General features: G+C 34.6%; 1 protein-coding gene across 1 annotated transcript in view; it reads right to left on the reverse strand.

Annotated features, from left to right (window-relative positions):
- The window catches only part of PTPRC (protein tyrosine phosphatase receptor type C), a 117,722-nt gene that overhangs the window by 15,373 nt on the left and 76,018 nt on the right, over positions 1 to 26,331 (reverse strand). The window contains exons 10-22 of the mRNA XM_044916347.1: positions 24,369 to 24,488; positions 21,131 to 21,289; positions 19,536 to 19,747; positions 15,463 to 15,523; positions 11,803 to 11,911; positions 11,048 to 11,082; positions 8,494 to 8,603; positions 7,847 to 7,937; positions 7,680 to 7,756; positions 3,418 to 3,454; positions 3,227 to 3,324; positions 2,397 to 2,522; positions 172 to 329 (exon numbers count right to left, since the gene is read on the reverse strand). Coding sequence (XP_044772282.1) covers positions 172 to 329; positions 2,397 to 2,522; positions 3,227 to 3,324; positions 3,418 to 3,454; positions 7,680 to 7,756; positions 7,847 to 7,937; positions 8,494 to 8,603; positions 11,048 to 11,082; positions 11,803 to 11,911; positions 15,463 to 15,523; positions 19,536 to 19,747; positions 21,131 to 21,289; positions 24,369 to 24,488 — 1,393 coding nt within the window. The remainder of the gene's footprint in view (positions 1 to 171; positions 330 to 2,396; positions 2,523 to 3,226; positions 3,325 to 3,417; positions 3,455 to 7,679; positions 7,757 to 7,846; positions 7,938 to 8,493; positions 8,604 to 11,047; positions 11,083 to 11,802; positions 11,912 to 15,462; positions 15,524 to 19,535; positions 19,748 to 21,130; positions 21,290 to 24,368; positions 24,489 to 26,331) is intronic.

Genomic DNA, 26,331 nt, shown 5'->3' on the forward strand with positions numbered 1-26,331 from the left:
TGCGGCAGGGAAATGAGTGGAAAAGCTGACGGGGTGAAGCAGAGGAAAGAATAGAAGTTTCTCCTCACAGACTGTTTCCCAAAACAGCAATTGCCAAAGGGAAGGATGTCCCTAACAACCTCAAGGCAAGGACTGGAATAGCCCTGGTGCCTGCTGTGGGGATTCATTTACCTGCAGTGCACCACAATGGGGCCGCTGAAGAAGTTGCTGAAAGCGTTCACTCTCCTTCGAAGCTTGAGAAGCAGGTGAGGGTCTTCAGGCACCCCATGGTCTGGCCAGCTGGTGAACTGAATGTGAGTCACCTCTCTTCCGGTGGCTTTCTCTTTTTTCTAGGCAAGAGATAATATTTTCTTTGAGATTTTTTTTTTTCAAAGCAAACTACCGGACAAATAAGTGGAAGGGGGGCCAGTACCAAAAAGTCCTCATGCAAGTTTTTCAGCCATGATAACATTTTCCTTTCCAATGAATAACCAGTAGTTGAGATGTCATGCAAGGTTGGCATGCACTGACCAGTAAGCAATAACTTACCAGTGAGGTAAGTAAGGTATGGTAAGTTAGCTGAGGCTGCTAGGAACTTTCATGCTGCCATGCCAAAAACAAACAACAAACACACACACCAAAAAAATGGGGGTGTTGGTGGGTGGAAAAAGATATAAAGCAAAGGCCATTCTCACAGCTGTTTGAAATACTTCCACTTGGTAGGCCAGGACATTTTCTTCATGTGAAGAAAGTCTGATAAATTATTCTGTTAATGCTGTATTTCTTAGGCTGTCTTATATTAGAAATGTCAGGGAGGGAGACGACGGGGGAGCCAACTGGGAAAGGGAGACAACTGGGGAAACTCAGCCCCAGACTACAGCTCACATTTGTCCCAATTTCAAGGTAACCACTACAAAATGAGTAATTCATACTTCTCTGAGCTGGTATGAAGAAGAAACCCCTACATTTACATAGCAGAAGAAACAACAAAGCTTGGTTGGTTATAATTTTCTGATAGGAAATAATTATATTAAATAAGAATAATAATGAGACCAATCAATATAACCAGATCTACATACGCTCCATATATATGGACAGGGGGTCTCATGCCTAAATCCATCATGTATTTTAGCATCAACTATTGATTGGGACCAATTGTCCCACAGCTCTCTGTGGGCACAGTAGTTAGTAAAGCCATGGGAGCCTTAGAAGTCCTTGGAAGAAACACACAATTGTTGGGGGGTATTTTTTGCATCTTTAACCCATTTTAAGATACATTCACATCCATAAAGTTCATTCATTTAAATGATAAAATGTTTTATTATATTCCCAGAGTTGTAAAATCCTCACCACTATCTAATTACAGGACATTTTCACTACCCCCCAAAAGAAACCCTTACTGATTAGCAGTCATCCCTCCTCCTGCTTCATTTCCCTCAGTTCCAAGCATTCCTAATCAATGTTCTGTCTCCATAAATTTGCCTATTCTGGACTTTTCATAAAAATGGAATACTAGGGGTTACCTGGGTGGCTCAGCCAGTTAAGTGTCTGACTCTTGACCTCAGCTCAGGTCTTGATCTCAGGGTTGTGAGTTCAAGCCCCACATAGGGCTCCATGCTGGACATGGAGCCTACTTAAAAAAAATAAATTAAAAAAAATAATAATAACAAAAAATGGAATCCTATAACATGTGTGAGGACCTCCATTTTAACTATTATCTAAGGCCACACTGACAATTTTCTTTTCCAAACTAAACATTTCATCTTTACTACATAGTTAGAATTTTGTATTTCTTACAGCAGTCTCTAATTGTGCCATTTGTTTTTTGTTTTTGGTTTTGGAGCAAAAAAGTTAGGTTTATTAAAGCATGGGGACAGGACCTGTGGGCAGAAAGAGCTCTCTAATTGTGCAGTTTGTGTAAGTATTCTTTCCATAATAGTAACAGGCCCATTGAGAAAAGGGCCAGTTTATCATTCATTCAATAATTCAATCATTTATTCAACACCATTAGTGAGCTCTTTTCTTTATATGTCAAGTCACAGCATATAAAGAAAAGGAAGAGAAAATCTTAAGCAGCCTCCATGCCTGGCATGGATGGAGCCCAATGTGGGGCTTGATCCCATGACCCTGAGATCATGACCTGAGCCAAAATCAAGAGTTGAACGCTTAACCGACTAAGCCACTCAGGTGCCCCTACAGATACCTTTGATATGATTTGGACAAATACTACTTTCACCAGTGATTTAACTTGACCCTGTTGGCTTGTGTTATTGTTCTAAGGTAACCCTTCCTCATGTAGGTTGTTAAAAATATTTTTTCTTAGATATATTATAATTTCTTACATTTAATTTCATTCCATAATTGTATTTTTAGACAACTCATATAAAAATGAAAATTAGGTAATAAAACAAACTCACATTTGTAATGTTCAACTTCTGAATGATATAATCTGGACATCTTTTGTGCTCGGTGATCTTTACAATGACATCTCCGAAAGCCCGTGTACCTTCTTCCATTGATGGCCAGTATTCTGCACACTTGTTCTATATTTCAGAAAATAATAATAATTTTGTTTTTTCATTAAAACAAATTTGTTTTTGGAGATTCTTTAAAAAACAAAACAAGCAAAAATTATTTATCTGAAATTCTCAAAACATTTGTGTATTCTCCTTTAAGCACAAATACACCCTAAGCTGTGATGCTTGAAATGTATTCCATTTCCCATTAACGTGTCCTGAAAGATTTCTTCATACTACTTAGCAGAAGGATGATCTTCCCAGGCTTAGCTGCATATTAAAAGGGGATGGGCTCAGTTGTCAGCAAAAATGATGCAGTTGCATGCGGTTAATTTCAGGCTGGAGGATAGGGAGGCTTTCACGCTTCCTAAAGTCCTATTACATGAATTACCACCTATCTGCCCAAGGACAGTTTTGTTTTAAGTATTCACAAGTACTTGTGAAATCAGCACACTGAAATATGCTAAACTTATAACAATACTGCAAAGAAATGGGAATCAAATGTAAGTCCCACAATTAAGCAGAAACACTTAAACTTTATTCATATATACATTTAGGTATGTACATAATTTTGTTTTTCTACATGTATGAAAAGTTTAAATCAAGTGTTATATTGATTAAAATAGAAAACTGTCCGTTTTAGTCATCAAGCACATATATGTGGGGGTTTTTTTGAAATGTGATTCAACACTCTCTTTTCCTAACCTCAATCTTCACACCATGACTCTTACCCTGTTTCCTTCCTCACATCGAGTGACCATGACAATGACCGTGGCTTTCTGTTCCCAGATCATCCTCCAGAAATCATCAACAGTTTCATCCCTGGGACCTAGGAGGTAAATAAATGCCAACTGATAAATATCTTCTTAAAAGTGCTATGAAACAATTTTCAAAAAGAATGTTAGACTATCAGATAAATTACCTTGTGCAGCAATGTATTTCCTGGGTTCTTTGAAGCCCTGTTCAAAACACACACAAAGGTATATCATTTATTGAACACTCAATTATTCATTTACATGCAAAATTGTGAGTTAAAGGATGTCGATTTAGATCCACCATTTCTTGGTTGCGGATTTCTCTGAACATTTTCAAATTTTAAAGAGGATTTTATTAACACGTGGTCACCCACTGAACTGTGCAAAACATATTAGCATTTACAAACAATATTCATGGCTTTCATGTGTCTTTGCTATATACCCAAAACAATTTTAGAAACTAGATTTCATCCTCATCTGGGATGGTGCAGCAATTTATAAAAGTAATCCAGACATTCTTATATTTTATGTCCTGCCAACCTTACAACACCATCTGTGACAATTTAAACCATCGTACAAGCCATATATGAGTTGCTTTTGGGATTTTTCCTCAATTTCTTTCAATAAATCATTCTGAGATGATCCACACACTTCTACCATTTATTTTTTTAAAAGATTTTTATTTATTTATTGAGAGAGATAATGATAGAGAGCATGAGAGGGGGGAGAGTCAGGGGAAGAAGCAGACTCCCCGCTGAGCAGGAAGCCCGATGCGGGACTCCATCCCGGGACTCCAGGATCATAACCTGAGCTGAAGGCAGTCGCTTAAACAACTGAGCCATCCAGGCGCCCCACACTTCTACCATTTAACTAGTGCTGGGATAGACTGCGGATTCCCTAGACTCCTTCTCTGCCATTGTAGATAAAAGATACAATAACTTTCATTTAATTACCTACAATGTCTGCTTTTTCCATTCCTATTATCAAAGCAAAGAAGGAGTACAGAGTCAGATAAGATATTGTGCTAATTTCTTCCAAATTATCCCATATTCCTTAAATTTACCTCAACAATCAGAGAAGCCCTTCAGAGAGATAACCTTTGCCCATTCGATGAAATATAGTTACATGGGCCACAAAAATTCAGGATTAATATCAGTAACTTCTTGAAACTTCTATCTCATGATGTAGTATTATTCATATATTAACTTATTTGACACTTATTTATTGAGGGACTATAATATGTCAAGTGACTATCCAAAAGCTGAAGACATGCTTTTCAGGGGCTCCCAGCTCTGGTGGAGAAAAATAAGTATTAACTCAATACCATAATTACCATAGATATTTGAATAGAAATTCTAAGTTTTTTTTCAGAGACTACCTAAATCCTTATAAAATCTGTTTTCAATTTTCTTTGAAAAACAATGTGGAAGAAACACTATGTACTAAAATAAAGTTTATCAGTGCTAATTGTGAAAACTTACAGAAGTTACCTGCAGAATCAGTTAAAATGGAGGTTAAAATTATGACACATACTTGTAATTATCTTTAGACCATGACCTCACATTTGTAAGTGTTGTTTGTCATTATAAACAAGCCTTTTGATGATCATATTAAAAGGAATAAAGTAAGAAATTGAATTGTGAATATCATGAACACATGTCAATGGAAGACATATTTGTTGCTTGGGATAGAACTTGCAGAGACAACAGTAAGCAAGGATACAAAAAGTGTCATGTATCAAACAAAGTGGATGGGAGGCGAGACATTTGCACTGGTTAGAGTGCCATCCCTAGGGACAGAATGCTTGAGAGGATAAATCCCAGCTCTGCTTCTACTTGCAAAAAATGGTGAAGACGCATGTTTCATAAACGATCCAAGTAAAAAATATTTTTAAATTCTGCTATAATTTTACGTAATCCATGTGTATAGGATTGAATAACATTCCTCAAAAACTCATATCCAGTCAGAATGTCAGAATGTGATTTGATTTGCATATAGAATCTTTGTGGAAGATGGGGCTCTACGGACTGAGGACAGGCCCTCATTCTAACGACTGGTGTCTTTATGAGAGAAGGGGGACATAGTGATGTAGAATCACACAGGAAAGAAGGTCAGATTAGGGTGATACAGCTGAAAGCCAATGAAGGCCAAGTATTGCCAGGAGCCACCAGAAGCTAGAAGAGGCAAGGGAGGGTTTCCCTCAGACCCTACAGAGAGAGCTTGGCTCTGCTGACAGCTTGATTTCAAACTCCTGTCTCCAGAATTTTGAGAGAATAAATTTATGTTGTTCTAGGCCACCCAGTTTTTTGGTGCTTTGTTATGTCAGTCCTAGGAAACCAATACATCATGTGAATAAATAAATAAATAAATAAATAAATAAATAAATAAATAAATAAATATGATCTGACCATTTTGCCTACTTCACTGAAAGTTTATATATTCACGTAGATCGAAACAAACCTCAATTTCAATTTTTTTCTCTAAGAAAAGTTTGTGAATTACCCTATAAACCAGCATAGACAGTAGCATGATATACACTTTGTCAACCATTTGACTTTCAAGACAATTTTTGTTCGTTACTCTTTTGGCAGTCTGTGGAAATAAGCCTTCTTCATAAATTGCTGGTGGAATGTAAATTGGTACAACTCTAGTGGAGGACCATTTGGAAATGTCTTTTAAAATTGCAAATGCATATTCTCTTTGACCTAGAAACTCTTCTTTTAGGAATTTATCCTAGATATACTAAAACCCAGTGTAAAATAATGAGTCAAGATTATTCATTGAACCATTGTTTGTAAAAGCAGAAGATTAGAAAACACATTTAATGTCTATTAATATAGGAACCGATTAACTAAATCACAATTCAGCTACAACATGAATGACTCAGAAGATATAAAAAAAGATGTAGAAATGCTCTACATCCAGGCTCAGCAAGCTACAACCTTGTCTGATTTTGTAAAAAAAAAAAAAAATTGGAACACATTCACATTGCATATTGTCTCTGGAAGTGTGGCAACTAAACTTCAGAGCTAAGTAGGTGTGACAGAAGTGCTATGTCCTGGAAAATGCAAAATATTTGTTGTCAAGTCCCTTACAGAAAAAATTTTGCTAATCCTTGCTCTTGTAGTGATATTTTACATATATATATAATATATATAAATACATATATATTACATATATATTAATATATATATAATATATATAAATACATATATATTACATATATATTAATATATATATCACATATGTGTATAAAGCATGGCACAGAAAAATGAGAATATCATGTTAAAATTTTTAGGTAATGAAGAGGATAAAGAATGTTGGCATATTCTTGTTTATAAAGAAACTGGCTGGATGAATAAGAAACAACATAGAGGTTACTTCTTCTGGTAAGTGGGAAATGGGGCAAATGGTGGATTGGTGGAAGGAAGATTTTTTTCAGTCCCTCTCTATCTTTATACCACTTAATAAAAGTGGTATAAAAATAAGTTATACCACTTAACTTTTTTTTAAAATTGTGTGGTGCTTTATTTATTTAACAATTATATAATAAATAACATTTTAAAATATTTTGGATACATTAACCATATGCAGCATTCCGTTTTGGGTAAATATAATGAACAAATGATCTGGGTCAATGAAGAACATCTCTGCTGAAATGCAATGTTATATAACTGGAGCACAATAGTTTGGAGTCAGGCAAACACGGGTTTGAATCCCAACTCAACATTTTACTAATTGAACAAGGGCAAGGATAACCAATTCACCAGAGCCTCCCAGTCCTCACCTCTCACCTCTACAGTGAGCATGGCGAGGGAAAATGTGGGGCTCTTAAGAGAAATACATACATAGATCATTTTGTCTAATATCCAGCACATAGTAGGCACCAGAGTATTTTAATTATTAGTATCATTTTTTGGTAGAGAAAAATTCTGTAAAATACCTAGTACCAATAACAAATAATATTTCTTGCAGATATTAATGATTTTTTTGTTTATCTCAGTGACCTTAGGAGTTTACTTCAAACTATTTCTTTTTTTAATTAATTTTATTTTATTATGTTATTAGTTTTTGATGTAGTGTTCCATGATTCATTGTTTGCCTATAACACCCAGTGCTCCATGCAATACGTGCCCTCTTTAATACCCATCACCGGGCTAACCCGTTCCCCCCACCCCCCTCCCCTCTAAAACCCTCAGTTTGTTTCTCAGAGTCCATAGCCTCTCATGGTTCGCTTCCCCCTCCAATTTCCCCCCTTCATTTTTCCCTTCCTACTATCTTCTTCTTTTTTATTCTAATAATATTTCTAAAATTTTGCCATGACAAAGAAGGACTGAATGGAGTGCATAGATACAAAAAAAAATGAAAATGATCAATGGCAAAACAACAAAGATAGAAAATAATCTGGCAGTTATGCATTTTTACTCACATCAATATAGCTGGCATTTATATAATTTGACCCGGCATCTCCATTTATATCAGAGAGTTCAACACGGTTATAATCATCTGTTCGAAGAAAAGAAATATACATAAGTGAAATAATGAATAATCAAGTAGCCTAAATATATAGAGATCCAATTCTCAATGAGTACTTACAAGGAAGGATGTCAACATAACGGTTTTTGTTCTGGTTAAAGGGTTTTCGAGCATCCTTGATAGAAAACTTGCTGAACACCCGTGGAATGCTCTGAAAGACATCAAGATCCTTTGGGTCATAGCGGATTCAAGAAAAATAGTTTTCCCCTTGCCACTTATCATTTTGAGCAAAAGAGACATCCTATAACATATTTCCTTTATGCTGATAAGCAAGCTGTTTCTGGTAATTGAAATTAACGCTATTAGAAATTATGCAAAAAACACCTAAAAAATGAATGATGGGCTACTTTGAAAATAAAACCCATGAGTGAGAGCAAGTTCAGAATTGATTACCACTTTAAAATTCATTTAAAAATACATACTTGGATATTTACCTAGACTACAAGTACAAAACTGGCCAAATATGTTTTGTGACACAACTTCATAACTGATAATGATACAATGAAGAATTATTTTGAAATATTTACTAGTTCCATAACTATAAGTCTCTCTTCTGCTCTATAAATAGGTTAATAATGTCTGCTTTAACTATGTTGCAATATTAAGTGGGAGAAACTACAAAGGCAAATAGTTAAATAATACATTTAAAATGGAATGATCTTGATAACTGAGTAAATTTCTCATCATATATCAAGAGGAGCACACACCTGAAATTCAGCCAGAAAAAGTCTTCCTTCATCAGCAATCTTCCTCTTGTAAGTTTCCAATAAAATATCTGCATGGATTGGCTCCACACTCATCAGTTGTTTTTCATCATCTTTAAACATATTAAGGATTCATGACCAGGGTTATGTCTATCTTTTAAGTGTTCACACAAATTTCATTAAATTTGTAGCTTAGATTAACACTTTGCTTCCTTCCTCCTCACACATATTCTACCTGGAAAATCTCACTCACCTACAAAGATTCACTTATAAAGCCATGACTTCTAAATGTTGTGCTCCAGCCCTCTTCTGGGCTTTATATTAACCTTTCAGACTGTCTCCCAGATTTTCCATACAGTTATCCCACATGTACCTCAAAGTCAAAACGTTAAAAGTAAAAATTATGTTTCCTTGACTCTAGTATTTCAAATCTCAGTAAACAGGATCACCATTCACAAACTAATTTAAGACTGAAACTTCCACGTGATCCAAGATTTCCCTCCCCATATCCAAGTCCAAGTAGGTCACTGGGTGCTTTCAATCCCTTCTGCCAGTGGTCAGGGGCAGGCAGTCCTCCTCATCCATGTAACTACATCCTCCGAACTCCTCTCCTTGTCTTAGTTTTTCCTCATGCTGATTTATTTTAAACTGCCCCAAAATTAGTCTTCTGAAATACAAATATGAGCATGTAACTCTACTTGTTAAAAAATTATAACACTATTATTAGTGTTCCATTGCCTAAATCTAAAGTTTAAATACTTAATGTAATATAAAAATTACTATACTTATGTGTCTATATTATAGCTATTATATTTTCCTTTTTCCTTTTTTAAGTTATTATGAAATTTTGTAAACATACAAATAAGAGAATATGATTAATACCCTGATACTCAGGACTCAGCTTCATTCGATATTCCCTTTACACTAAGCCATGAACAAGTTGTGCTTATCTGTTATGCTTCCAGGGTATGAAACACATTATATGCTATGCTTTTTTAATAACTTAGTAAGGAGTAAAAATACATATTAACCATAAAGAGCTACAGTTGTATATGGCTCCTAAAAAATAACAGTTTCAGAAGAATAAGAGAATGTGAACTGTCATACATATAAAAAATAATTTTCTTCTATTCACGTTAATGTTCTCTATCAGGTGAAGAAAAAAGATGTCTATTAGGGTTGCACATTTTTCTTATTTTCTGTGGAAATTTTCTATCCAAATACTCTTATCAAATTAGCCATGTGCAGTTGCTTCTTTGGGTTGTTGGGAATCTCTGATATTCATTCATTCTGAACGTAGGGCCACCTTTGTGGTTTTATGGAGTCTGGGTAAGTTCCAATGCATGTGAATGGACAATTAGTATCAACTTTGAGATAAAAGTCTTCTTTGACACTTCCTAGTCTGCCTTGACACCTTGAAATTGATTCCTCTTCTCTGCTCAGGACCTTGTTATTCTTGTGCTCTTCATTCTTCCCTCAGTCTAAATTTTCAGAATATTTTACCTCATTCATGCATGTATTTATTGACATGTTTTGAATTCCATATACTCAGATAGGTACTGGGGATAGAGCAGTGAAATGAGAAAGAAAAATCTGCCTATCTTCATATCCCTATCTTACATTCTAGTTAGGGGAGGGGAGTTAACAAACAAATAAAATATACAATACAATATCAAGTAGTGATAGATTTTGCAATGGGAAATAAAGTTGAGGAACTCTAAAGAACCAACCCTAATGCTTTTGCCTACTGATTTGGTACCTGCTCTTACAGAGGGAAACCCTTTGGAGACAAATTAAAATAAGACAGAGGAGTTCTTAAATTTTTGCTGTCTTGAATATGAGAAAACAAATCATTTTCTTTACTGTAAACATAGTTTCAATCTTTATCTCCATCCCTTCTTACTGGATCAAAAATCACATTTAAAAATTTAAAGAAATAATGTAAAAGTTGAAAAAGAAGAGAAAAAATGGAATTCCCTTTTCTCTCCTAAGTCAAATTGCAATTTTGTGTTGTGCCCATAAATGAGCCCTTAGTGGAAAAGCCACATCCCACCCTTGCAGACACTTGAGCACACTTACTACCTCCTCCTCTATGAGACTTTCCATCTGTTCATCCATCCACCACTCCCTCATTTGTTGATTTAATGTCTTCCCCAATCTTAGAAGACCCAGATGCCTGCCTTTCCCACTCATAGTCTTCTATCTTTCCATAGAACCATACACATTCCATCACTATGGCATTTACCAAATTGCTGTCATATTTGTTGATATTTTTGTCATCCTCTATTAAATTTTAAAACCTTTAAGAGCAGAGTCTGTTACTTGGTCACTGCCATATTTTCATTGTTGGCACAATATTTGGCATAGAAAATTCATAGTACTTACTGATCTAATAACTAGAATTTATATATAGAGAGAGACAGAGAGAGAGAGAGAATGAACTTAAGTTTCATCATAAAGTCCAGATTATATTTTTTAAAAATGTTGAATTCTTATTTAAAATGAATGGATTCAAATGTGAAGGGGATATTCACCAGTAAAAAATATGTATACTTACCCCTTTCAACAAGTATAACCTCTTCTTCCATATTGCTGTGAAAATAAAAAATGTAAGGTTGTTTTTTTTTTATTATGTTTTAAGAAACACAGAGTAAAATTGGGATTCAATTTATATTTACTGAATGTATTGAAGGAAGGAGGGAGTGGGAGTAGGGAGAATAAAGAGGAAAGGAGAGGAAGAAGAGAGAAGAGGGAAGAGGAAGGGAGGAAGGGGAGGGGAGAGGAAGGGGAGGGGAGGAGGAGTGAGTATGGCAGGGGAGGGAGGAAAGAATGAAGGAGAGGAGATGGAGGAGAGAGAGAGGAATAAAGAAAAAGTAAGGGAGGAAGAAACCAACCAGGAGTTGTCTTCTAAACTCAGTTAACACTAAATTTTTAATTTTAAAATTCTTGTTTTTCATAAAATGTAGTTGTTCCTGGCCAAGGGAATATATACAATTCCTTAGATAGTTCTCTCTCTTCTTTTTGCCTTTATCATTTCTAGATCCCTCGGACCTACTTTGTACTAAAAGAATAAATATCTATTCTTTTCATTGACTATTATTTTTAAAAATCCATAACATTATTAGTAAATGTAGAAAATATTTGTATTTACTATAAACCAAGAAGACCACACTAAGTTTTTGATCAAAAGTCACTGATGAACTGGACTTCTTGCTACTTCTCATTCTTTACTTAACTGGTTCTAAACTTGCACCATAGATGGATGCTTTCATCATTATTACTATTATTTTTCATTTTGAAATCAACTCTTACCTGGACCTCTTGTTGTGCAGGTCATAGATTTTATAGAGAACATAGAGCAGGCATAAGAATGTCACAATGATCAGAAATACCAGAAATATAATCAATGCTCTAGAATTATCTAGAAATGAAAAATAACACATGAATAAATCTTATTATGTCAAATATTTTGCTGGGTTTTGAATATCACCTTTAAAGTACTTTCATTTTCATGTGTTCATTTCTTTTAAGACTTTCAAAAAAATAAAACTTTTAGAATGAGACCAAATACAATAAATTCTTGATTTTGTGTATTTTGCCTATATTATTCAAAACAAAAACACCTAATATTTTAAAGGAACAGTTAGAATATAGAAGAGAAACTCTCTTTTCTTCCACAAAATACCGTTCCTTTATGCAACACTATCATTTAGGCTTAATTCTCTTTCTTTCAGTCATTCCATTTTGAAGGGATAAGAGAGGTAATCTAGTTATTACAAATCTCAGAGAAAAACTCATATAGTTTAACTTTTGCAGAAGCAGATAGCTTCCTAAAGGGATCAGAAAGACTTCTGTCCTACACAGATAAAATTTCCCACCTACTCACTAAGGTATAAAATCAATTAACTAAGGGACAAAAATTGTTTCATTCTACCATTAAGATTACTTATCCTGATGTAAATTTTCACCAAAGTTTAACATGAAATCATGCCCTTCCCAAGAGAAAAGGCAGAGAAAAGAGAATGCTAGAGGAAAACACAGGCAGTAACCTCTTTGACCTCAGCCATAGCAACTTCTTACTAGACACATCGCCAGAGGCAAGAGAAACAAAAGCAAAATGAATTATTGGGACTTCATCAAGATGAAAAGTTTCTACACAGCAAAGGAAGCAATTAACAAAAATAAAAGGCAGCCTATGGAATGGGAGAAGATATTTGCAAATGACATATCTGATAGAGGGTTAGTATCCAAAATCTATAAAGAACTTCTCAAACTCAACACCCCCCCCCAAAAAAAAGAATCCAGTGAAGAAATGGGCAGAAGACATAAATAGACATTTTTCCAAAGAAGGCATCCAGATGGCTAACAGATACATGAAAAGATGCTCAACATTATTCATCATCATGGAAATGCAAGTCAAAACCACGATGAGATAACACCTCACACCTGTCAGAATAACTATAATATTAACAACACAGGAAACAATAGATAGTGGTGAGGATGAGGAGAAAGAGGAACCCTCATACTCTGTTGGTGGGAATGCAAACTGGTGGAGCCACTCTGGAAAACAATATGGAGGTTCTTCAAAAACCTAAGACTAGAACTACCCTACCACCCAGCAATTGCACTACAGGTATTTACCCAAAAGATACAAAAATACAGATTTGAAGGGGTGCATACACCCTAATGTTTATAGCAGCATTATCAACAATACCTAACTATGGAAAGAGTCCATGTGTCATCAACTGATGAATGGATAAAGAAGATGTCGTGTGTGTATATATATATATATATATATATATATATATATATATATGCAATGGAACATTACTCAGCCATCAAAAAGAATGAAATCTTGCAATTTACAATGATGTGGATGGAGCTAGAGTGCTTAGTGAAATAAGTCAGTCAGAGGAAGACAAATACCATATGATTTCACTCATATGTGGAATTTAAGAAACAAAACAGATGAACATAGGGGAAGGGATGGAAAAATAAGGTAAAAACAGAGAGAGAGAGGCAAACCATAAGAGACTCTTAACTATAGAGAACAAACTGAGGGGTGCTAGAGGGGAGGTGAGTAGTGGGATGGGCTTAATGGGCGATGGGCATTAAGGAGGGCACTTGTGATGAACACTGGATGTTATATGTAAGTGATGAATTAGTAAATTCTACTTCTGAAACCAGTACTATGCTCTATGTTAAACTAACTCAAATTTAAATAAAAACGTGGACAAATTTTTTAAAAAATAAGTAAAAAATAGATGTTATCAAAGTAAATAAGAAAGTAAAATTTTATTTAAATAAAGGTAGAAAATAATAATAACCCTCTGGGAGGGTCACAGAATGGTTCTCCGACCGCCATGCACACTGCCAGCCTCCCTCGCTGGAGCCCTGTGTTTCCCGTTCTGTGTCTCTCTGAGTGAAGCGGTCTCACGTCTGGCCTCTTAATTTGTGAGTGTGAAATGTCCAGTTGCGTCTATGACCCCCAAGAGTAGGTGCTGCAGCTATAACCTATCTGCATGCTCGGGAAAAAAAATAATTCAATGAAGCTGTTTTTATTGTAAAGAATTATAAAAGAAAAGTACTTATATGGAAATAAAATCAAAGCAATCTGGCTGAATTTGGTGAGCATTTCATACTGGGAGCTTTTAGCTTAAAGCTCTGAGCAGAAAGAACTAAAACTTTACATGGGCCTTAGGAAAGCAGCTTGGAACATGAGTTTTATATCTTTCTTCTTTTCAAAGATTTCGGAAAATAAGGCATTAGTCCTTGTGCAGATGCATATGTGAGGAAGAGAGTAAGACTGAGACACTGCAATGATAGCATCAGAAACCGCCTACAGTTGATAACACAACACATAGAGATTTAAATAATTTAATTTAATTTACAAGCCAACAAGCAGAGAAACTTAAAACAATGAACTAAGTCTTCTTCCTCCATAGGATCAGATCAATGGGCAAGGTTAATAACTCTAGAAAGAGTAGAAGCTAATATTCTTGACATATATGGAGGGAACTATAAGGAGAGCCGAAAATAGAAATGGTGAAAAGTGGTCATCTCAGGGAGCAGGACAGAGAGTAGGGTGTGCTGACAGGTACCTGTTATTTTCATTATTATGATGACATTAAATTTAAGTGATTTTTTTTCTCTCTGCAACTTTATTTTGATTAAAATATGTAAAATATTAATGATAAAAAATTAAATAGCCATATTGTCATTAAGCATTATCTTCGCTTTAGTTAGATAAATCAGGACAGATCTGTATCTAATGCTTGCTTCTACCAAGCGTACCTTGGATTGACAGAATAAGATAGAATAAGTAACAATCTCTAAAACAGTACATAAAACAAACATGTTTTGTAAACAAACATGAAAAGTGTCATAAACCTAATCATAATTTAAGTCTCTACAGATAAATCCTCTTATGAATTATTTTATGAAATCAACAATCCTTTAATAATTGAACCTCCTAATTGAGTTTAAAATACTGTATTTTACAGGGAACAAACTGATGGTTGTCTATGGGAAGAGGGGTGAGAGGATGAGAAAATGGGTAAAGGGGAGTGGGAGGCACAAGCTTTCAGTAATGAAATGAATAAACACTGGAATAAAAGGCACAGCATAAGGAATATAGTCCATGATATTGTGATAGTGTTGCATGAAGACAGATGGGAGCTACACTTGCAGTGAACATAGCATAAAGTATAGAGTTGTTAAATCACTGTGTGCTACACCTGAAACTAATGTAACATTGTGTGTCAACTATACTCAAATAAAAAATTAAAAATAAAATAAAATATTGTATTTTATTTACCTATACATGTTTTTACAGGCAACTTAAAATATTATGTTTATGGAAAATATACGAACATTTAAAAATTAAATAGAAGTATAAATGAAAATAAAGCTTTGTAAGTGTTAATATATATTTTGATATAAAATATAATAAGTAGCTCTGTAATGACTTACAAGATGTTGATTGAGAAACACTTTGTGCAGTTCCATTAAAGTCCCCATTGTTATAGTAGACCTGAATTTCAGTAGTAAAAGGGAAAATAGTTTTCTAATGTAAATTTGTTTATCATAATGTAACACACACATTACTTCTCATAAAATGCTGTTTATTTTAATTTAAAATATACAGGTTAACTTTAAAGACTGAAACCAAGGTTAGGTCAATATTTTGTTATCAAATATTTTTTAAAGAAAATATTTAACAGTGAAAAAGACAAAGAAATCTCAGCCTATTTGCTATAATAATAATAATAATAATGGTTATAATCAGCAAGAATAAGTGAAACTGAAGGAATAACACCCAATACATCAAAATATTCAAATCTTAAAGTTAAAATTCCCTATCTAATATCTTTACATTTTATTTAAAAGGGAAATTTATCATATACTGTTTATAAGAGTTATAAATAAAATGCACATATAATTTATAAAAATAAATAGAAGTAATATAAAAATCACAATACTTATATTTATAAAGTATAAACATACTTAGTTCACAAGGGTTAAAATGATAAAGATTGATACCCCCAGGGTACAGATGCAGGGTATAATCTACAGTGTTGACCTAACTGACATAACTACCTGTGTCTCATAATATTGAATACAAATAAAACCAACACAATTTAGTGATACAAGGGAAGCTGAAAGGAGCAAGAAAGCAATAAGAAGCTTTGGCAAAAAACAAATTTAAGGAAAAATAAATCTGAATAGTATTATTAAAAGATAAACATGGCAAATTTAGAAAATATATATCTAAGTTTTTATCCTTTGGTAAAATTTAGCAAATATAGTACTCACAGAATATTTATAAACATTCGTTATACATTGAGCTATAAAAAATACTTTATAAATTCCCAAAAGTAGGAATTGTAAAAACTAATTATCTTTTTTTTTTTTTAGTGGTGGGGTAAAATTTAAACTTTATAAATGAATATTCTTTTTTTTATAAGTTTTTCTTTTTTTTTTATTATTATGTTATGTTAATCACCACAAATTACATCATTAGTTTTTGATGTAGTGTTCCATGATTCATTGTTTGCGTATAACACCCAGTGTGCTTCATGAAGAACGTGCCCTCTTTAATACCCATCACCAGGTTAACCCATCCCCCCACCCCCCTCCGCTCTAGAACCCTCAGTTTGTTTCTCAGAGTCCATAGTCTCTCATGGTTCATTTCCCCCTCCGATTTCCCCCCCTTCATTCTTCTTTTAAAAGCTAATAATTAATAACAATAAAAATCCAAGCACCAGAAATGTAAAAACACTCTCTTTAAAAACAGATAAATTAAAAACTCTTTCCAATTGCAATTATAAATTCTTTGGAAATTATCAATAAGAACATTCTACTCTAAAAATCCACTCATTAAATTTTATGTCAGTCATTCAAAAATTAGTAATAAATAACACAGACATGGGATACAGTCAAAATTTTACCAAAGGACAGTTCATAGCTTTAATTCTTTTGTTTTGTTTTGTTTTTAGATAATAAAAAAAGAAAGAAATGGACAAAAAGCACTTTCAATCCCAAATTACCAGAACATAAAAATAAATCTACAAAAAAGAAAAGTAATAAATTAACAATGATAAAAACAACTTTATTAATCTATTAACCAGAGATTACAATGATGACTAAAGCTAAAATGATTGGTCCCTCGTGATGACATAAATGCTGTAATGGAAACAGAAAAAAACATGAAAATGAATTATGATGGTACATGCAATGAAGAAAACGAGAGACAATCTTTTGGAGGGTGGGGAAAAGAATGGATAACTAAATAATCGTATACTAATAAACATTTTAAGAATTTTTGTGATAATTTTTTTTTCTCTAAGTTACCAAATTACCCTTCCCGTAACAGTATATGAAGTGACTGCTCTTAAGTCTCACAATACTGGGCATGCCCTTCTTTTTCTTTGATGTTTAGTAGGTGAAATATGGTATTGACATCTCTTTTTGTTTTAATGGGGTTTCTTTATTTACTGTTGAAGATAAATATAGTTTTTATTGTTGCTGTTATTGCTCTTGTGGTAACATACTTTTTACCTCCTTTGCCCAGTTTTATTTGGGGAAGGTTTTGGATATTAATGATATTAAACTCTTTGTCATATGAGTTGCAAATTTTATTTCTAGTTTGCAGTTTACTTTTTATTTTTATTTATAACACTTTAAGTGATACACAATTTTTCCTTTTATTTTTTATTCAGCCAAATTTATCAGTTTTATTTCTGATTTGACGGAGATTTAAACAGTCAATAGTTGACTGTTCAATATAATGTTGACAACTGGCTTCATATCCTTTACCACTTAAATGTTTATATATATAATAATTCTTAAAATACATGTAAATTCCTTTTGACCCAATACATTTATTTCCAGGAATTTATTTAAACAGAAATGATTGGAGACACATTCAAAGATTTTGCTATTTACCTGTGAGTGTGTTTATTGATTGTTGTTTATAACAGAGATGAAAACAAGCACAGTTAATAGAATGTGATAAAGCCATATGATAGAATCTTATGCAACCATTAAAAATTGCATAGTAGCAGAATATTTAACATGGAAAATGTCCATGATATAGTGATATATGAAAAACTGTGTGTTCAAAATGTTGATAATATATATGCTGAATATATATATATATATGCATTACATGTTATGGAAGTTGTGAGGTAATGGAAAATATATATAGGTCTTTGCCCTTGGTTCCTGGCACAGAACTCCTGAAACCCTTATAATTTCCCTGGTGATAGGAGTGTCTTTCATTCTAACGAGATGACTGGGTGGGCTCCTGGATGGTTCCTGGATAAGGGTCAGTCATTGGAAAGATAAAGCCATGAGTAGAAGCTTGGAATTTTCAGTCTTGCCTCCCATTCTCTTAAGAAGGTAGAAGGGCTGAAAATGAAATTAATGATTGATCACATCTACATGATGAAGCCTCCTTAAAATCTCCGAAGAACAAGGTTTGGGGAGCTATCAGGTTGCTGAACACATCCACATCAGGAGGGTGATGCACCCCAACTTCATGGGGACAGAAGCTGCTGTACTTGGGGCCTTCTCAGACATCACCCTATTATCTCCTCATCTGACTGTTCATCTGTATCCTTTATCACTTCTTTTAATAAACTGGTAAACATGAATAAGTATTTCCCTGAGTTCTGTGAGCCACACAAACAATCATACCTGAGGAGAGCCTGATTTGTAGCCAAACTGAACAGAAGTTGAGGATAACCTAGGGACCAACTACTTGCAATTGGCATCTGAAGTGGGATGGGAGGAGTCTTGTGAGAATAAGCCCATAACCAGTGGAATCTGCCACTGTCTCGAGGTAGATAGTGTCAGATTTGACTTAAATTGTAGGACACCCAACCGGGGCCACGAAGACTCGCTTGCTGTGGGGAAAAACCTCCACAGATCTGGTGACCAGAAATGTGGTGTTGCATGTGAATAGCACAGGAGATTCACAGAGAAGAACACAGAAGAGAAGACTGAACTGAGGTTTTCCCTATGACCAGGACAAAGACAGTCTTTTCATTTTAGAAGTACATTCACAAAATATGATCAGTACACAGTAAGCTTACAGATGAGTTTTTTAATTCTCCGTGTTCACTGGTATTTCCTAATATTTATTTCTACTGTTTTCTAACCTCAGTGTACCTGTAAAAATATTTTGTAACTAAGAAAGTCATGTTAATAAAGATAAAAAGTCAAGGTAAATTAAAAAATTTGACAAAGTAATAACTGACTACATAAAATGTTGTGCTTTTTGACACAGAAGCAATAATTCTACTATAAATAAATCATATTGAAGGTCAAAAATATTCCAACAAAGTATTTGCTTGAAACCACTGTTTTTAGAACTAGGGATGCAAAGTTTGGAGTCAAACATTTAAGACTTTAAATGTGATTTCATTAGACACAGTTTCTCAAGCACACATGAACAATGGTCTTAGTATGATTTAAGTATGATGTAACAATCATTATAATGCATATCAGTCCTATAGTGATTATAGAAATTATAATCTTACCTCAAATTCATATTTTGTTAAATACTGAAGATTGTTTACATGGAATTCACAAGTTTTATTTTTATCCTTTTGAACGAGACTACCTCCAGTTTTGACTTCCAGATGGTAGGAGCCATTCCTGGGGCCATTAAAGTTGGTAGGAGGCTCACAACCCACAAGTATACTATTATCTGACTTCAGTGAAGCATGTAAGCTCCTGACTTCACTTGGAGCTATCAAAATGAAGAAAGATTTGTTACTTTAATCACTTTGTAAATGCATATTTAAATCACTTGGCAATACATGTGTACAATATAAATTATTTTAAGTGTTAATTTGGGAGTTATAGATGAGGAGATTATAATAGTACATCCATCAAAACGCTGTAACAAAACATCTAAAAATAAACCACCTAGTCATTCAATGAATATTAGCTTATATGTTGTACTTGAAGTCATGAGAGTTTATGCCATCCCCTAAGGGGAGTATATAGAATTAGAGAATAGAAGGAAAGAGAGGGAGGTGAAGGGGAGGGGAAGAAAGGGGCAGGGAGAAAAAAGAGGATGATATAGGGACCCTGAAGGCCTATATACAGTCTAGCACCTCCATTTTTTTTAGATTTTATTTTTAAGTAATCTGTACACTCAACATGGGGCTCAAACAATCCCAAAATCAAGAGTTGTACATGGTACCGACTGAGCCAGCCAGATGCCCCAGGCTTCTCTGTTCTTGAGATGCTTCCATCATCATAGTAACCACCTACCTGGCTGCATTCTTCAGGAGCAGGATTAAATTATCTTTGTTTTCCGTGACTTCACAGAAATTTAGAAAAATAACAAAACCATAAAGTTCAAGGATCTGGACTTTTAAAACCAGAACCTAAATGACCTTAAATTTCACTAAGAGCATTCTGCATCCAGCCCTGAATGAGACAATTTTTCTTCATGAGCCTGGTGCCAGTTAGGGTTTCTGGGGCTACGGATACTGCCTTACACAGGGGCAATTTCTTCCTTCCTCACTTAATGGAGTTAACACTCACCTCAGAGACAGATCTAAATTTAGATCTTGGAAACTATGAAGACATCATACAGGTGGCAAGAGGCAAATGGCTTTGAAAGGAAACCTCAAATGGAAAATATGCCATAAAATAAAATAGTAGGTAGTTCAGTGTAACAGAGAAGAAAATGCCAATAAAATGTTATGTTTTATAGGATGTTTTGTCAGGTAAGCTGAGGTTAGCAAGTGAACACTTTGCTTTCAAAGTGAGACATTATTAGCTGTCTGGTTACAGTTAATATTTCTAGATAATAAAGAAAACAATAGATAACGTATTTCTATCTAAGTTGATTAGGTACCTAAATTGCCTGAAACCTTAAAAACTGTACCAGTTAATATGCCTTCTGCTTCATTCTTACAATTCTATGATGATATATGTAGTATACAGAGAACCCAGGATAACGTTTTTAAATTACTGTGTTTTAAATCACTATAAACCCTAGATGTTAACAAATGTGCCACGTCAATGTGTTTCCCAAATGAAGCACAAAGATAGATAGCAAAGTTCATACTTTGCTCCTTGCATTTCACAGAAAGAAGCAGCAAAGCTTATGACTAACCTTTTGTTTTTGTTTGAAAATCACATGTCGCAGGATTTCCAACACGTTTCACTCTTCCAATGGTGTAGGCATTTAATGATACATGGTATTTGGTATAAGATGTCAAATTTAGCAGTTTATGTTGAATGCTCTCTTTATGCAGATCACAGCATTTTGGTCCTTGGGGTAAATCTTTATAAAGTCATTAAAAGTCAGGATTGCCACATATTTAATTTGGTCTTTACATTAAATCATTTCGAGCCAACTCCAAACTGAGAGATTGAGAAATACATACATCCTTGGTGCTCAGAAGTACTGTATATACAGTTATCAGCAAATGTATTGAACAAATTCATTTATTATAAATAAACTCAAATATTCAAAAATATAATTTCATATAATTGATTTGAAACATAAAATATTTAACAAGTTCAAGTACATTTGTGAAGGTGGTCTTTTTCCTTTCTGAGAAAACACAGCCCACAGTGAATCTTATGAAAGTCTTGAGTTGTATTGTTTTAGAAAGAGTATTTTTTAGTGAGCCTTTTACTAATATGTAACCTTTAAATTTTGAACATTGGTATTAGCTACTGTTACGGATTTTAGGCACAGAATCTGTTTGATGACTAATAACTGCATCCACTCTGCCATCTTAATTTAAGCACTAAGTAATTCACGAGGGTTGCCACAGTGAAGGAAAACTGCACACTGGCCGAAAAACCCAAGCTTCATGGACAGAGGAGTGTGACCAAGTCAGTGTAAGGGATTAAACGAAAGCATTACAAATGAAAGAAGGAGCATTCTGAATGTAGGGACAAGCCTGACTAGGACAACAGATTCTGGCCAGGGAAGCATATGGGAGGTAGGACCTTGTTTAAATATGTTTTGACATTCAAGCAGAAGAGTTAGCATTTGTTAAATTGAAAATTCACGAGTCACCATGTTTGAGTAGCCAAGTGACATCAATCAAGACGTATTAAAGGACAATCAAGATGTAATTAAAGGAAGATTAAAGTTGGCAGCATGATGCTGGGTAGCAGTTACAGTGATAATAGTAATAAAAATAATGAATAGATTATTCTATGTGCCAAGCACAATTTTACATGGTGTACATGAATTAATTAGCCATCACCACAACCCTATAGGTTGGCTCTCTTAGTTTCATCCAATTTTACAGGTGAGAAAACTGAACCATAGAAACATTAAGCAATCAGTCCATGATCTCACAAGAAAGGAGGAACAGAGCCAGGATGGGACCCAGGCATTGAGGTTCCAGAGTCTATGCTCTTGCTTTCACCACTGTGCATACTGTCTGGTATGGAAGAAGGGACAAGGGTTTGAAGTGGGGCCAAGTTGTTTTTGATTTTGGATACTTCACTTCTCTGGTCCAGCTTGATGTGCCTATGGACTTGCAGAAACAGTATAAGAAAAGATCTAACATGCTAATTTCTTGTCTCAGTTACTTATCCATAATATCGAGATTATAGTAATATCTCGACCTTACCATGGAATGCTAAATAATAAGTAAGATAAAGTGTCTCTTCTAACCTGATTAAATGTCTATTTTCTCAGAAATCCCCAAAGCTAGAGTTAATTGATTTATACCTGCCAGCTTAGTTCTACTCCGTCCCTAGTGAGAATTCTCTTTGAGGGCAGGAAAGGTGTGAGCTCAAGAGAGGAGCATAACTCTCCCCCACCCCTCATTCACGGCTTCTGCTCACTCCTTATATGGGATCTGACTGCTAGAACAATATCAGTTAAAATCTAAGCATCAAGATGCTATTCTCAGGGTCACTCTGGCTTCCATTCCATCTAATTTTGTATGTTTGCATATGTAACCTGACGACCATTCTGTTTCGAAATGATTGATTTATGTAGTTCTGTAAAGCTTTTATCTTAGCTAATTTGACAAAAGTCAAATTATTAATTTAATTTTGAAGAATCCTTGTTCAAAAGATACTGCTGTTTGGGGATTAAAGTTTTCAGTGCTTAGAAAGGTGGTTCAGAATGTTCATTTCCGATTGCAAAGATTTTCAAGATTTGGTTGAAATGCCAAAATACTTTATGTGAATATCTCTGCCTCCTCCACGTGTTTGAACACTTTTTCTCGGGACTCTGACAGCAGAAGTACAAACTGTATGGAACATGCTAAGGACTTATTTGACATAGTGCTTGAAATTTGTCTTTTCTTAGAGCAACAGAGACATACCTAACTTTCAAGTCATGCATGTTGACTGGAAAGGGTTAGAAAGACACTGGTTTCCTCACTTGTCACTCCTTTGTTTAAAAAAAAAAATGCCTCAGAAAATCCATTAACAACTTCCCAGACTACTCTAAAGTATCTACTTGAACACTATGGCAAATAGTATAAACGTGTTGATCCCCAAAAAATTTTGTGGTGGAAGGAAAAAAAAAAAATAGCTTTCTTCTTGGGAAAAAAAAAAAAAAAGGTAATACACAAAATCTCCAGCAACATCATTGTGGTCTTGAAGGGTGCCCACTGGTTTCAGTAGCTTTTGAAAATAGTACTCGGGGGCACCTGGGTCTCAGGGTCCTGAGATTGAGCCCAGCGTCGGGTTCCTCATTGAGCGTGGAGTCTGCTTAAGATTCTCCCTCCCCTGGGCGCCTGGGTGGCTCAGTTGGTTAAGCGACTGCCTTCCGCTCAGGTCATGATCCTGGAGTCCCGGGATTGAGTCCCGCGTTGGGCTCCCTGCTCGGCAGGGAGTCTGCTTCTCCCTCTGACCCTCCTCCCTCTCATGCTCTCTGTATCTCATTCTCTCTGTCTCAAATAAATAAATAAAATCTTTAAAAAAAAAAAAAGATTCTCCCTCTCCCTTTGCCCCTCCCCCCTGCTCTCTCTCTCTCTCTCTCTCTCTTTTTCTCTCTGTCTCTCAAAAAAACAGTACTTCGGTTGCAACAAAACATAAACATCTCTTCTACATTATTGGGGGAATTTCTTGTCACTTGGTATCCTTAAGTTAATATAAAATACTGCAGTTTCTCAAAGTAGCTCATGCTAAAAACATGAACAACACAGTAGCCAAAAGAGTACAGTATATTGGGGATGTTCTAGTTTTTAGTCACGTCAGAGGCTGGAGAGCCCACAGGGAGTAGAAGCTGTTCTAAAATCAAGGCATATAGGTTGCCCATCACAGTCACTCTGTGGCTCTGTGGCTCACTAGCTCAATCCACATTTCCAGTGCTTTCCACTCCTGGGATTTATCTTTCCTGATATGGAATTAAATCTTATACAAATTACCTTTATCTTCCTTATAGCAAAGAGTATAATTATGAAAAAAATCTTGAGGGGGTTTCCAAGTGAGCACTACGTCAGTTGCATTTTCATCACGAAACGTAAAATTCTGAGGTGAGCCTGGACCTGTGAAAAGAATAAGAATATAAAATATGAGAAATAAGAAAGGGAATAAAAACATTCTTCCTATTACAATTATGATTATCAATAACCATATTTTAACTATGAAGTTTTTTTAGAGATCACTTAACAGAGGAAATGTCACTCTAACGTGGCACCGTGGACCTGAAAGAGTCAGCTGACCTGAAGACCTCTGAGAATACCCTCTTCCTCTCATATATATTATTGTTCAGCTATCCTGGGATTTCTAGCTTTCACTGTGCTGAAAATCTGTCATTGGTAGTACTGGTAAACTTAACTGTCATTATTTGGAAGCTTCCAGTAACTAGTCATCATAACTTGAGATGAAGAATATAATAAATGCCTAGATCAAATTTATCAGGTATAATTTACATTAAGACACACTAATTTGAGGTAAAACGTATGACTTTGGACAAACACATGCATCTACATAACCACCACCACAGTCAAGACCTAGACTATCTCTATCATCCCCTCAAAGTTCTTCTGTGCCACATCCCAGTCAACTCAGCTCCGTTGCCCAATCCCAAACAGCCTTCTTTTACTATAGGTTGAATTCATTTATTCACCCATTTCACATAGATAAAATCAAATACTAAGTACTTGTTTTATGTCTAGCATATGGTGCTCAGTATAATGTTCTAGAGGTTCATTCATGTTGTTGCATGTGTCAGTAGTCGGTTCTTTTATTTCATGAGTAGTATTCCAAGAAACCAGTATTCCATTGTAAGGATATACCACATTTTATCTATCCATTCAACTGTTGTTGGGACATTAGGGTTGTTTCCAGACTCTTGGCTGCTATGAGTCAATCTGCTATGAATCTTTGTGTAGAAGTCTTTGTGTGACATGTTTTTTCTCTTTGGCAAATAACCTGGAGTAAAATTTTTAAGTTATTACCTTACATTCTCCACCAGTAGTATTGTCAGTCTTTTTAACGTTAGCCATTTTAGTGGGTGTGTAATGTCATCATCCTCTCATAGTTGTTTTAATTTGCATTCCCCAGATGACTAATGATGTTGAGCATCTTTACACATGCTTATTGGCCATTTGCATATCTTCTTTTGTGAAGCATATGTTCAAAATGTTTGAGTATTTTTAATTTGGTCAGTCGGTGTCTTATTTTGTATTTGGAAGAGTTCCCTATATATTCTGGAGAAACTTCTTTTGTTGAAAAATTAATTGTGGATATTTTCCTATAATGTATGGATTGATTGCTTTTTATTTCCTTAATGGCTTTATTTGAAGAGCAGAACATTCAATTTTCATAAAGTTTAATTTATAAAATTTTTCTTTATGATTCTTCCTTTTTATGTCCTAAGAAATCATTGCCTGCGCCAAAGTAGCAAAGGTTGTTTTTTTTCTAATGTCTTTGTCTAGACATTTTATAGTTTTAACTTTAGTGTTTAGGTCTGCAATCCACTTTGAGTTAATTTTTGTGTTTGTTGAGAGGTAAAGACTGATGTTCATTTTTTCTTCTATAGGGATACCTGGATCATTTGTTGAAAAAAACTACCCTTTCCCATATTTTTTTATAAATAAAGTATATTTTTTATTTATAAAAAATTTCCTAGGATTTCTATTTTGTTACATTGATTTATAAAGATTGCAATAATTTTAGTACTTAATATTCAAAAAATATTACATTTTTTTAGGTGTGCTGGGGACATAATTTTAATGTAGTTTTATTTTTCTTCTTGTGATTTTGTTTTGGAGAGTAATCAGGAGTCATATTGGGGCAGTTCCCTTAATCCTTAGCTAACCCTTCCATATAACATTTAGAATCATTTTAGTACGGTCTTTCAAAAGTTCTGTGATATTATCCTTA

Source organism: Neomonachus schauinslandi, chromosome 6 (genome assembly GCF_002201575.2).
Source record: "Neomonachus schauinslandi chromosome 6, ASM220157v2, whole genome shotgun sequence".
NCBI lineage: Eukaryota > Metazoa > Chordata > Mammalia > Carnivora > Phocidae > Neomonachus > Neomonachus schauinslandi.